The sequence below is a fragment of the Lissotriton vulgaris genome, chromosome 5 (genome assembly GCF_964263255.1).
Source record: "Lissotriton vulgaris chromosome 5, aLisVul1.2, whole genome shotgun sequence".
NCBI classification, from domain to species: Eukaryota; Metazoa; Chordata; class Amphibia; order Caudata; family Salamandridae; genus Lissotriton; species Lissotriton vulgaris.
The window spans coordinates 1,504,712,674-1,504,725,105 of record NC_141693.1 but is presented as its reverse complement, the minus strand read 5'-3'; the positions used below and the strand labels follow the sequence as shown (position 1 = coordinate 1,504,725,105).

At 44.6% G+C, this 12,432-nt stretch overlaps 1 protein-coding gene across 1 annotated transcript; it reads left to right on the top strand.

The window, feature by feature from the left end:
* The first annotated feature begins 323 nt into the window (after nt 1-323).
* On the top strand, nt 324-9,198 carry LOC147712869 (gastricsin-like). Its single transcript, XM_086923532.1, has 9 exons — nt 324-477; nt 1,258-1,414; nt 1,708-1,825; nt 3,736-3,854; nt 5,434-5,633; nt 5,959-6,066; nt 7,688-7,835; nt 7,976-8,074; nt 8,605-9,198. The coding sequence occupies exons 1-9, from the start codon at nt 422-424 to the stop codon at nt 8,755-8,757; spliced, it is 1,158 nt and encodes a 385-aa protein (XP_086779658.1). The 5' UTR covers nt 324-421; the 3' UTR covers nt 8,758-9,198.
* The last annotated feature ends 3,234 nt before the right edge of the window (nt 9,199-12,432 follow it).

Below are 12,432 nucleotides of genomic sequence, written 5' to 3'. Positions count from 1 at the left end.
CCAAAGCCATTTGGCTCTCTACCAAAAATATGTCCTTCTCTTCTATCTCAAAATGTAGCAAAGAATACTCAAGCTAGTCTTGAAATGCTAATCACTATTGTATGCTTTGTATTATCAGAAAAGCCTATTAACTTTGTTTACATTCCTGCTTTCTAATTTGGCGCCTTGTTCTGCCATGGAAAAAGTAGAAAGAGGGCATGATATCTTTATCTGAAGTAGAAAAAAGAATATGCACAAAGTGCCCATTAAGATAAAACCCCTGATAAGGATATCAGACTGGCCTGGGCAGGGCAGAAGAGGTAAGGAGTGGTCAGCAACCTGTGAGAGAATATAAGGCAGGAGCTCCAGCTCTTAAATTTGAGCTCAGGTCCTACAGCGCTGATCAGTTCCTAGGAGACATTGGCTGGGCAAACTGAACACCATGAAGTGGCTTGTCATAGCGATGGTCTGCCTCCATCTTTCAGAGGGACTCGTTAGGTGAGTACGGTAGCAGCTGTGCTTACCTTCAGGACTTAGAAATGTATGTGCATAGGGTGCACCTGGTAAGAATATCCTGTTTCATGTGGAAATATAGTCATCTAGTTAACCATGGGATGGACAGGCTCTTCAGGCTTCTTAGTTAAGTATTGCAGCTGGTTTTACGGAAGGCCCCTCAAGATCCAAAGTGTTGTGCAAAAGGCATTCTCTGAAGATAGCTCATGTTAGCAACACTAACTGAGTCTCCCGAAATGGTTTATTCTAACAGTGACAATTCTCTTGGAAGTTCTTGTTTGGTAAGTATGGCTTTATGGGGGAGAGTCTGGCGTATCCACCAAATTCTGTGGTTCAGTGGAGTGAACCCCTTACCAATAGGGTCCTTATAGGCCATTTGGCTTCTAGTCATGATACGTTGTCCTTGTAAATGGTCTACGTCCAGGCTTCAGACAGGTTGATGAAGTGAGGTTTGCTTTTGGGGGGTTGTAATTCCCTTCACATCCTGTCATATGTTCAGATGACAGTTCTGCACAGATGGCCTATATTACCCAAAAGATACGAGTATATGAGATCTCTGATGTTGGAAATTGCATGGAGCCAGATCTTGGATGGTCTGTTATTGAGGGTTTTGCAGCTCATAGAACTCTGCTATAGATAGATATAGGATTAAAGTTGGATGTAGCAAATCACTACAAATAAAAAGCTTCAGCAGAATTTGAGAATTGGACATGGAGTCTAGTTTCCAGTCAGTTAATGTCGCTAGTCTCTTTTCCCCATATGCAGGGTCCCTCTGAAAAAGTTTAAGACCATCCGTCAGACTATGAAGGAGAATGGAGTACTTGAGGAATTCATGAAGACCCACAAGAGGGATCCAGCCATCAAGTACAACTTCAACAAGGTCACCGACTTTGCAGTTGCCTATGAGCCCATGTACATGGATGTGAGTATCACGCTCTCTCTCTATAACAATAGGCAGGTTTATGGGAGGGTTTGAGAGATTGCAAGGCAGTGTGTATTCCTGGCACGTGCCTGAGTCTTCCGCAAATGCATCAAATGTTCAAAGACACCAACCTTTCAACAAATCTTTTGGTTTCCCCGTGGCCTACCCAGCCTCTACTTTTGGGTTTCGATATGCATTTTAATTATCAGCCAAACACAAGTACTGCACCATTATTATTTTTGATTTTTGTGCAGGGAACTCTCCTACATCAATTTTTCTTGTTCCCTTTCCAGGCAGCTTACTATGGACAGATCAGCATTGGAACTCCTCCCCAGAACTTCATGGTCCTCTTTGACACTGGATCCTCCAATCTGTGGGTGGCATCGACATACTGCTCCAGCCAGGCTTGCCGTAAGTGCTACGGCTAGTTTTTGAGCATAGGCAATGAAGGGAAGCTCATAACTGTTGAAATGTTGGCTGCTCAGAGTCTCTGCCTTTCAGCATCTGGCCGCGATTCACACAGACCCCGATATCTATATCCATCAATCAAGAAATTTGTAAAGCGCGCTACTCACCCGCTAGGGTCTCAAGGCGCTGGGAGGGGGGGGGGTCGCTACTGCCCGAACAGCCAGGTCTTGAGTTGTTTCCTGAAGGAGAGATGGTCCTGGGTCAGTCGTAGGTGGGTGGGGAGGGAGTTCCATGTCTTGGCCTCCGGGTAGGAGAAGGATCTTCCTCCGGCGGTGGATTTGCGAATTCGTGGGACGGAGTCGAGGGCGAGGCTGGCGGATCGGAGCTGGCGGGTGGGTGTGTAGAATGTGAGGCGGCTGTTGAGGTATTTCGGGCCCATGTCGTGGAGAGCCTTGTGTGCGTGTCTGTCTGTCTGTCTAGCTAGCTAACTATCTCTTTATCTAGATGTACCTCTCTCACCCTGTATGGCTCTCTCACTCTCTATCTCTATGTCTCACTCTCCTCTCTTTCGTTCTCTATCTGTCCCTATTTGTATCTCTCTCTCTCTCTCTCTCTCTCTCTCTCTCACACACACACACACTCTATCTCTCTCCATGTATCTTTATTAATAAATCTCTATCTTCTATCTGTCTCTCTCTCTCATCACGGTCAAACAATATCTGGCAGAATTAGAAGTCCCCAACCTTTTTTCGTGGATCTGGAGTTTTAGCATACAAAGACAAATAAAGTGATTTCTTTAAAAAAGAAAGCAAAAATATTATTTATAAACCTTGAAAAAGTTAGCATATTCAACCACCCATTTTGGCCGTTGTATGTAAAAACAGAAACACTTGAGGTTGCCTGTTGCAGAAATCGTGGAATAAACGTTCACATGTGAGTGATCTGTAGAAGTAAAATATGTTTAGTCCCATGCACAATGCAGGGAAATCTTCAGTGACTGACCCCCTGTAATTACATTATCCACTAGTTGTCCGGTTCCAAAAATGGTCTGCTCCACTTTTCCTGAGAAGAGAGGCGATTAGTTATCTTCTGTGCTTCATGTAGCCCCATTTTAGACAAAAAAGAACGACTGGGCAAGCTATTCACCACAAACTGTTCACACCAAGCGGTCGCCGCTAGTAATCATGAATCTTTCCTCTTTCATTCCCAATCTGGTATTCAAATGGAACATTGCTAGTTACTGGCTGTCCAATAATGAGCATGCCGTGCAAATCTTCTTCCCCAAAAACTTATAATCCGTGGCAAATCATACCTAAAAATGAACCAATATTACAAAGGCTCCAGAAACAGATTTGAAGTGTCAGTATTATACTCCCCACTTCTTGAAAACTGAAGTAAAATGTTTTCATGTGTCGTAAAAATTAATTACTCTTTACCTTTGTTAGTACTGTTAAGCAGTACAAAATATGGTTTAGTTGTAAAGCGTTCATTTTTATTTAAGTAATCCATCCTTTCTATGGACCTGAAAATTAACAGAACTGAAAAAATGCATTTTCTCCATGAAGTCCCTCTAAAGATCAGGCATCAACAATCTCCTCTTTCTTCAAAGAGGAAGGCAGGGCCAAACACTAAAACAGGTATTAAAATTCCTAATAATCTTTGTCTGCAAAAAATATTCCAACAAGGTATTAAACACAAATCTCCAGCTCTTCCTGTAGCTTCTCAGAGCTGGCTACCATATTCTCTATTGTTTCTGACTTGCTATCCTCACATTACCTGCTACACCCAACTAAATGGAATTCTCTACTTTCTCTATTTCAGCTACTGAACTGCACAGACTCTAATGATACTCTGGACAAAAGAACAACCCAAGGGCTAAGATTGAATTAACACACATCTTTTTTCTACTGCAGAGAACCATGCACTGTTCAACCCCAGTCAGTCTTCCACCTACACCAGCAACAACCAGCAGTTCTCCATGTCCTACGGCAGTGGCAGCCTCACCGGCGTTTTTGGCTATGACACAGTGACCGTAAGTGCAGTCACCATGGAAAGTGCAGTAATGAAAACTAGGTATGGCTATTAATGTGTGTGGCCACCAGAGGTTTGCAGCACTATGCCTGTCTGGTATTGAACTGCTGATGATCACAAGGGCACTCCTGGTGGATCCTGAAGAAGGGAAGAGCATGGTATCACCTGAATGCAAATAGGCATCCTAAACGAGAAAATGCTGTCTAGAGATAAGACTAATATATCTTCAATCTCGTGTAATATAGCTTCCCACAGGAATCAGTGCAGAAGCAAGGAGCTATCTTTTTTCAAATGCACATTGAATGATAAATGAGGACATAATTGGTAGAGCTCATTCAGGTTGTACACTCTAACTCCCAAATGGTCCATATTATGTATATTGAGGGTGGATTGGGAAGGAGATATGCTTTCTGTATCATCGACCCACTAAAATATTAATCTCCCCAGAGTAGTGGGAAAGGTTATGAAGATTACTTTCCATCAATCCAACATGGTTTGCCCTCCCTAGAAGTGATATAGGCATCCAATCAAGTCAACCCAATGTAGTCTATCATGATAGAATGGATGTGGAGTTAAGCATTCTGTTCTTGAAACCTAAAGATAGAAAAAGTCAGAAGATGCACTCTGTGCATATGAAAATATTGATTTTTTTGTTATCAATAGACCAGAGTCTTTAAGAGGAAGATATGGCAAGTCAGAACCACTACTGTATTCAGGGGACTTGATATTTTGGGATCTTTGCACTACCAGTTCAACAACTTTATCAGGTTTCCACATTGGACCACAAAAATAATGACCACACCCCGTCAAGTTTAGAATATATAGGTTTACCATTCTTAAATCTGCCTCTAAGTACCTTGACAATATATGCATTGTCAAGGGATAAAGATGTGATGAAAAACACTGTATTTGTACATATGTAACCCAACCTTGTAAAAGCCTGACAAGCTGCCATAGATGTCATTTGGCCACAGTCTATTCTCACTCTGAGGATTCTTCAATACCTTCAAACCAATAAGGAGGGGTGTCCATAGGATACTGAGTGGCACAGCTCTCCATCAGATCTGCTATTTGGTGGGGAGATGTGCCAAAGAGCCCACCAACCTGACAAGGAATGGTCTAAGATCATATCATTATTTTAAACTAAAGGGCAATTACTTTAATGGAGCATTGGATATGACAAACAGTCTCTTATACCTTCGTCCAAAGTTGCCGGTGGCTCTTTAAGATCAAGAGAATTCTAAACATTTCATCAAATGTAAAACTTGTAATGTAATATTTAAATAGTACTCACTACCACAAGCTTCAATATCAGCGCACTTTGCATAACATACTGCATGATTACTCAGAGGGTACTTGTTATAACAACCTCAGAAATTTGAAAGGCGGTGACAGCACCATCAACAGCTGATCAGTAACTTGTGGGGTACATATACATCTGCGACGGATGCTAAGCACATTGACCCACCTACTAGGGTGTCTGCATGTTCTAACTCCATCACCTGGACCACTTTCGTGCAGAGAAACAATGCTTTCCTTTTGTTTACTGTTTCATCCATTTTTATTTATGTCCAATTTAGGTCCAGGGCCTCAGCATCACCAACCAGGAGCTGGGTCTGAGCGTGAACGAGCCTGGAACTAACTTTGTCTACGCCCAGTTTGAAGGGATCTTCGGAATGGCCTACCCTGCTCTGTCAGCAGGAGGCGCTACCACTCCAATGCAAGGCATGCTGCAGCAGAACCTACTCACCGACCCTATCTTCAGCGTCTCCATGGGCAGGTAGGAAGTGAAGAAGATCTTGTGTCAGTTCGAAGGTCAGACAAACAGGTGTGCTCCTTCTAAAGTCAGGACCAGGTTTGGTGCAAAAAGTCCCCTTCAGACTGACCGTATAGACAAATCAACGTTTGGGACACACCGGTGCCCCTGAAAGAGGACAAGGATTGGGGAATGTCAGGGGAAGAAGTTGGTTCCCAGTCTCCTGTCCCACTCAGAGACACTGGTAGTAATGTAGCAAAGTCATTCACGGTGTCATGCAATGTACTTTCTCAGTCGTGAAGCATCTGCAGCTGAGTAATCTTTTTGTGTCTCCACTCTCTCTCCCCAGTCAATCGGGTGAGGTTATCTTCGGAGGTGTGGACAGCAGCCTGTACACTGGTCAGATCTACTGGGCTCCCGTCACCCAGGAACTCTACTGGCAGATCGGCATCGACGCGTAAGTGTGCCTGGCCACTCCCTCCCCACCCACATCTAGGTCTGTGGCTGAAAGTTCTCTTAATATATGATGCACTCAAGAGTGGAATTATCTCCCCATATTTCACAATCATCCTGCTCTGTCCGTGTTGGGTTTTGCTAAGCTGTTGACATTATTGAAAGGTTGTTCCCCGAATGTGTTATTTCACAACAGCAGAGGGACTCTTATCTTTTCGTGGCCCATCGGGAAACTCCTGTGCCATGCAGTCGCACCACTTCGCACCAGGGGCCTCATTTATGAGCCCTTGCGTCACTTTTACGCCGCCGGTGCATCACTTTTTGTGACGCACCAGTGGCGTAAAAAATGCGCCTTGTTGCGCCATATTTACAAAGTGACGCATCTAGGTAGATGCGTCACTTTGTAAACCCCTGCGCCACATTATACCTGCGCTAGGTATAATGCATGCAAGGGGGGCGTATTGACGCAAGAAAGGGTCGTAAAAGTGACGCAGTGAAATCTATGCGATTTCACTGCGTAACTTCTAGGACGCCGTTGCGTCAAAATCTTGCGCCTGCCTCACAGCAGGCGTAAGACTGACGCAGGCCCTTTCACATGGGGCCTGCCCCATGTGAAAGGATGCATTGCTGGAGTTGCGTCACTTTTGTGACACACTCCAGCAATGCATCACTTTTGCGCTTACAGATACGTCAGAAATACTGACGTATCTGTAACTCCTTGCGCAATGATGCGTCATACTGTAAATATGACGCATCATTGGTGTCGCAAGGAGGGTGCAATGAAAAGTGACGCATCGCTGTTTTCACGCAGCGATGCGTCACTTTTCATGAATGAGGCCCCAGGCTTCTAGCCCATGGCATGAGGCAGACATCAGTTAGGTGTAAAGATGTGAAAGACCGTGCTAGTGAGCACACGTGCACTGGCAACTTGAATCCAGAAGTGGACATGAGGGAGTTCCAGGCAGCAACTCTTAACTAGCGGACAATGCGATGTGTCGCAGCCTCGCTCCTCGAACTCTTATTAGTTTGCAGGGCAAGAGGAGAGTGGGAGGTTTTGTCCTGGCTGGTAGCACCTGGTTTCTCTCCTTCATTACCTTTCTATACAGTCACTGCTGCAAGAACTTAGTCCATGGCATCCTCAAGGATGTTTATTGGGGTGTTTGAGAACAGTATGAAGAAACTCCCTCGTGACCTATATTTCTTTCACAGATCAAAGAATAAATTCAGCATGGGCTAATCAACTATATCATAACAACAATGTGCTTCAAAACATCCCAGAACATACATTCTGGGATGGGTTTAGTTTTAAAACTTTGACCTACGTTTTTAATCTCATGGGGCTGCAAGAAATGAAAGTGGGCAACAGCCCAGGTCGTCGGGAAAACTTGCAAAAAGTTCTACATTTTGTGTATTCTTCATGACACAGAGTAAGGGAATCAAAACAGTTCTTTGCCAAAGATCCTTTCCTGTCTGTCATGTGATAACACCAGACATGTATTCATGCTAAGCCCAGGACCATTCAGCGTCCACTGGATTAGGTAGTAAACGCAGCTTTTATTAAGCATCTGGACTTTCAGTCTACTAAACAATTATATAAACAAAACAGTGCTCCATTCCCTCCACAGGTTCTCCATCAATGGACAGGCAACAGGCTGGTGCAGCCAGGGCTGCCAGGCAATGGTTGACACTGGAACCTCCCTCCTCACCATACCCCAGCAGTTCATGGGATCATTCCTGCAGACAGTGGGAGCTCAACAAACCAACCAGGGAGAGGTAGGTTCAAGGGTCTAACAATATGGCTGCTGAAATCTGGAACTCTCTAAACTAGGAAGACAAATACTATCAACAAAGACTCGCTTAAGGGAACAAGGTATACACTGCTCTTGTGTAACACACATTTTCGCTTTTCACAGTTTGTAGTGGACTGCAGCACCGTGCAGAACCTGCCCACCATCAGCTTCACCATCAATGGCGTGTCCTTCCCGCTCTCGCCATCCGCTTACATTCTCCAGGTAAGTCTGCACAATCCAATCTAATGCCACATTAACCCAAGAAGGAGAATGAAGCATTGCTCCTGCAGTGAGAAATGTAATGGCCACTTTCAGCTGTCCAAAAGCATACTGTGATCTAGAGCAATTGGAAGATTTATTAGAAGGCTTCAAGGCTGAGCAGCCTCAGCTATGTTTCAGGCACTGACTTAGCACCAGCCCTAACAACATTTCAGAAGCCGCATCTCATTATTATCAAAATACCCTAGTGCCTGGCAGTACATGCCCATTTAAAGCACTATTTCCGGAGAGAACATGTCCCTGATATGCTCTAATTTGTCCCTGTAAGTCGCGGCTCCACACGGGTCACTGGGCTGGGCATTGCCTGCTCTATAAAGTCTGTAACACCTCTCTATGCAAGGTGGTGTGTAAGTTTCCATTTTTGAAACTCGGGGCAATGGTTATTAATGGTTTGAAAATCCAGCATGAAGCAGGAATGATCAAATCTCTGCACAAAGGCTCTGACTGACCACTTCTTCCTCATCTCTTTTTAGAACAACGGTTACTGCTCCGTCGGAGTCGAGGTCACCTACCTGCCCTCTCAGAATGGCCAGCCCTTCTGGATCCTGGGTGATGTCTTCCTTCGCCAGTACTACTCCGTATACGACATGGGCAACAACCAGATGGGATTTGCTCAGTACGCATAGACCAGCACCGCAGCCCACCCCACCCTCTGAGGCCGGCCAGCTTTCCCAGCCAGCATTAATACTGCCCTCGCAGGCGCGTCTGAGGCCCAGAGGGTGTTGTCACACTATAGCAGCAGAACACTGACTTTGCAGTTCTCCTTTCTCAGCTTTTGATCTCTTGAAGACCTGGGACCAAAACCTTGCTCTTTGGTAGACAGCAGCCCTTCCAATGGGTTGCGTATCTTCTATTGTGTAGATCAAATGGCATGTTGACCTCATTCATATCACTGCGTGCTGACCACACACGTGCTGCCAGGGCATGTTTGGGACGTGTGTGGGGGGCCTCATGCTGAAAGCTACCAGAGAGAAGCAAATGGGTTCGCTTTACTCTTATACTCTGATGACCTGTTTTCTGTAAGGGAATTAGTCCCACTGTTCCTACAAATAAAGTTCTGAAGCAATTTTAAGTCTCATTTTCTTTAAGGCAAGAGGTTTGCAGGGTGAAGAGGCTGGGGTGGGAGATGGAGAAACATAGCCAAGTGTAGAGGCAAGTGTCTTCTTTCTGGAAAAGACAGCACAAGAACGGTAACATTAATACATTAATATCATAAAGAATTGAAGCTGTTTAACAATTTTGAAATATCTTGGGGAAAGGGAAGAGGGGAAAGAGGGGGAATGCATATAGGAAGCCAAGTTAACAACAACTTAGAGCATTATCTAAAAGGAAAAATAGCAACACAATGTTGTATAAGAAGCCGAACAAGGAGTTACAATAATTAATACACATAGCTGAGAAGTAGGAAAAATCATGGTTGTTTAACATTTTCAGATAAAGTAGATGTAGGAGATTCATGGGCTACATCATTGAAAAAAGAGGTTAAAGGCAACCAATACAACTCTATTAGCGGACGGAGAGTGCAAAGAGGACAAGGTAGTATCTAATCTATGGTAATGACAAACATTATTCCACCAAGGTTTAAAAAGAGATATTTGATGCACATTTCCAATTAATAGACATTTGTTGAAAGGCAAGAGCTAGCATAAGGTCTAGCAATCGTAAGTTGCTGTGTGGTGAGTGGATATCATCAGATAAGCTACCCAAAAAGAGAATGAGGGAAGTTAGTGGATATTTTAAATGAAATATTAAAGATAAATGAGACCATACCTTTTCCTAGAAGGAAACTGTAGGGGGACAGTGAAACAGCATATGCATAAGGTCACCAAATTGATGGTCACAGGACCAACATTTAGGAGGGGAATCCATAGAGAATCTAGTTAGTGAGGAAGGCATACATTATAGTCTATGATAGAGGGAAAACAAAGATTGAGAAGTAGTAGCCGAATTGGAGGTTTTGTAGATGTTATCAAAATCTGATTTCAAAATAGGAGAGTCCAAGTACATTCCAAATGCAATTCCTCCTCCAACTCTGACTTAGTTTTGGACCTGACATATGATAGAGAGCAAAGAAGTCTATAAATAGATGAAGCATTAGGAACAGAAGTAAGAATAGAACCAAGGGGGGAATATGGAGAGGAAGAAGGGGAAGCATCTGGTAGGGAATAAAGAATATTGAGAAGAATATTTATGAGAAGGAGATATTTATGTAAAAAGGAACGAGTGGCACTTGAATACAAGTTGAAATTGTGAAAAAGAAAGAGGATCATTATTAGAGAATACCTCTTTAACCCAAACAATACCTCTTTGCCTCCATGATTTACAAAAAAATTGTTTATTATTTTTTGAAAATATTTCTATTAAAGAAAGTGACAGACAATTTACTTTTGTGCAAATAATCCCATAGTGCCAGGTACAGTTAGTATCCCATTGACAATAAATTCAATCAGACATATAAATTACATATTTTGCTCTCCATCCCCAGTTCTCCGCAATTCTAACTCCACCACAGGGGACACACATATCTCTCCTCTGTACAAATTCCATTTGGACCATTTCCTGTCCCATTTGTTTGGGCATCCTCTTGCGATAAACACTTCTTTCTCAGCTATCATACAAAATGTTTTATTATTAATAGTAATAAGATTGTTATACGAGAGGGGAGATTGAAGGAAGGAATCACGAGTTACAGATTGCGACTGATAAATCGGTTTTAAAACAGTACACATATGCTTAAAAAGAGAAGAAGAGATTATGGAAGGTTTAGCTGAGAAAGATATAAATTCACGTGGAAGAAAGGGAGCTAGAAAAAAGCATTCTATGTTCTTAGCTAAGCAGCCCATCAGGGGCGTGGAATTGGGCGTTATTTAACTGGGACTGAACCTGCAATAGCACAAACTGTTGATTGAGAGCCTCTGAGGTAGAAGGGGAATCCTTTTGAAACGCGTCAGGCTGAATCTCAATGGGACACCTGCTTAAGGAATCCCCTTCTATTTTCAAAAAAGATAAAAAAAATAGGGGTCAGGCAATGGAGGATGGGGTCCCCAGGGCCCATAAAATAGAAAAGGAAGGGGGGCCACATACCCCTCTTCTTAAAAATAAAAATAAAATAAAAAGAGCGGCATCGCAGAGGCCCCGCCCCCTCCCAGCAACACTCTGCAAACGCGCCCTGTGGCGCATTTTAAGTTGGGGAATTAATTCCCCTTCCATACTGGGGGTGCCTGGATGCCAACTAGCCCACCAGGTACCTCCAGTAAGCGCCACAGGGCTGCGTTGCAGAAAGGTGGTCCAGGACACGCCCCTTTTTACAACTCTCTGCAACGCAGCTCTGTGGCGCTTACTGGAGGTAACTGGTGGGCTAGTTGGATCCCAGGGACCCTCAGGATTCAAGGGGTCTTTATCCCCCAACTTTAAATGCGCCACGGGTGCGTTTGCACAGTGGTGAAGGGAGGGGGCGGGCCTGAGGTGACATATGTGGAGCGTTTTAAGTTGGGGAATTAATTCCCCTTCAATCCTGAGGCTTCCTGGGCGCCAACTAGGCCACCAGGTAGGTCCAGTAAGCGCCACAGGCCTTTGTTTGCAGAGAGGTGGTCCAGGCCATGCCCCTTTTTACACCTCTCTGCAACGCAGCTCTGTGGCGCTTACTGGAGGTACCTGGTGGGTTGGCTGGACCACATGGACCCTCAGGATTCAAGGGAACTTAATCTCCCAACCTAAAACGTGTCACCGGGTGCGTTGCACAGAGGTGAAGGGAGGGGGCAGGGCCTGAGGTGACATGTGTGCAAACAAGCCCTGTGGCACATTTAAAGTTGGGGAATTAATTCTCTTTCAATCCTGAGGGCCCCTGTGGGCAAACATCCCCACCAGGTACCTCCAGTAAGTGTCCCTGCGCTGCTCTGAAGAGAGGTGGGCCAGGCCACGCCCCTTTTTACACCTCTCTGCAAAGCAGCTCTGTGGCACTTACTGGAGGTATCTGGAGGGTTAGTTGGACCCCAGTGACCCTCAGGATTCAAGGGGACTTAATTCCCCAACTTAATACGCGCCCGGAGCGTTTGCACAGAGGTGAAGGGAGGGGGCGGGACCTGAGGTGACATGTGTGCAAACATGCCCTGTGGCGCGTTATAAGTTGAGGAATTAATTCCTCTTCAATCCTGAAGGTCCCTGGGGGCAAACAACCCCACCAGGTACCTCCAGTAAGCGCCCCTGCGCTGCTCTGCAGAGAGGTGGGCCAGGCCACGCCCCTTTTTACACCCATCTGCAACTCAGCTCTGTGGCGCTTACTGGAGGTATCTGGAGGGTTA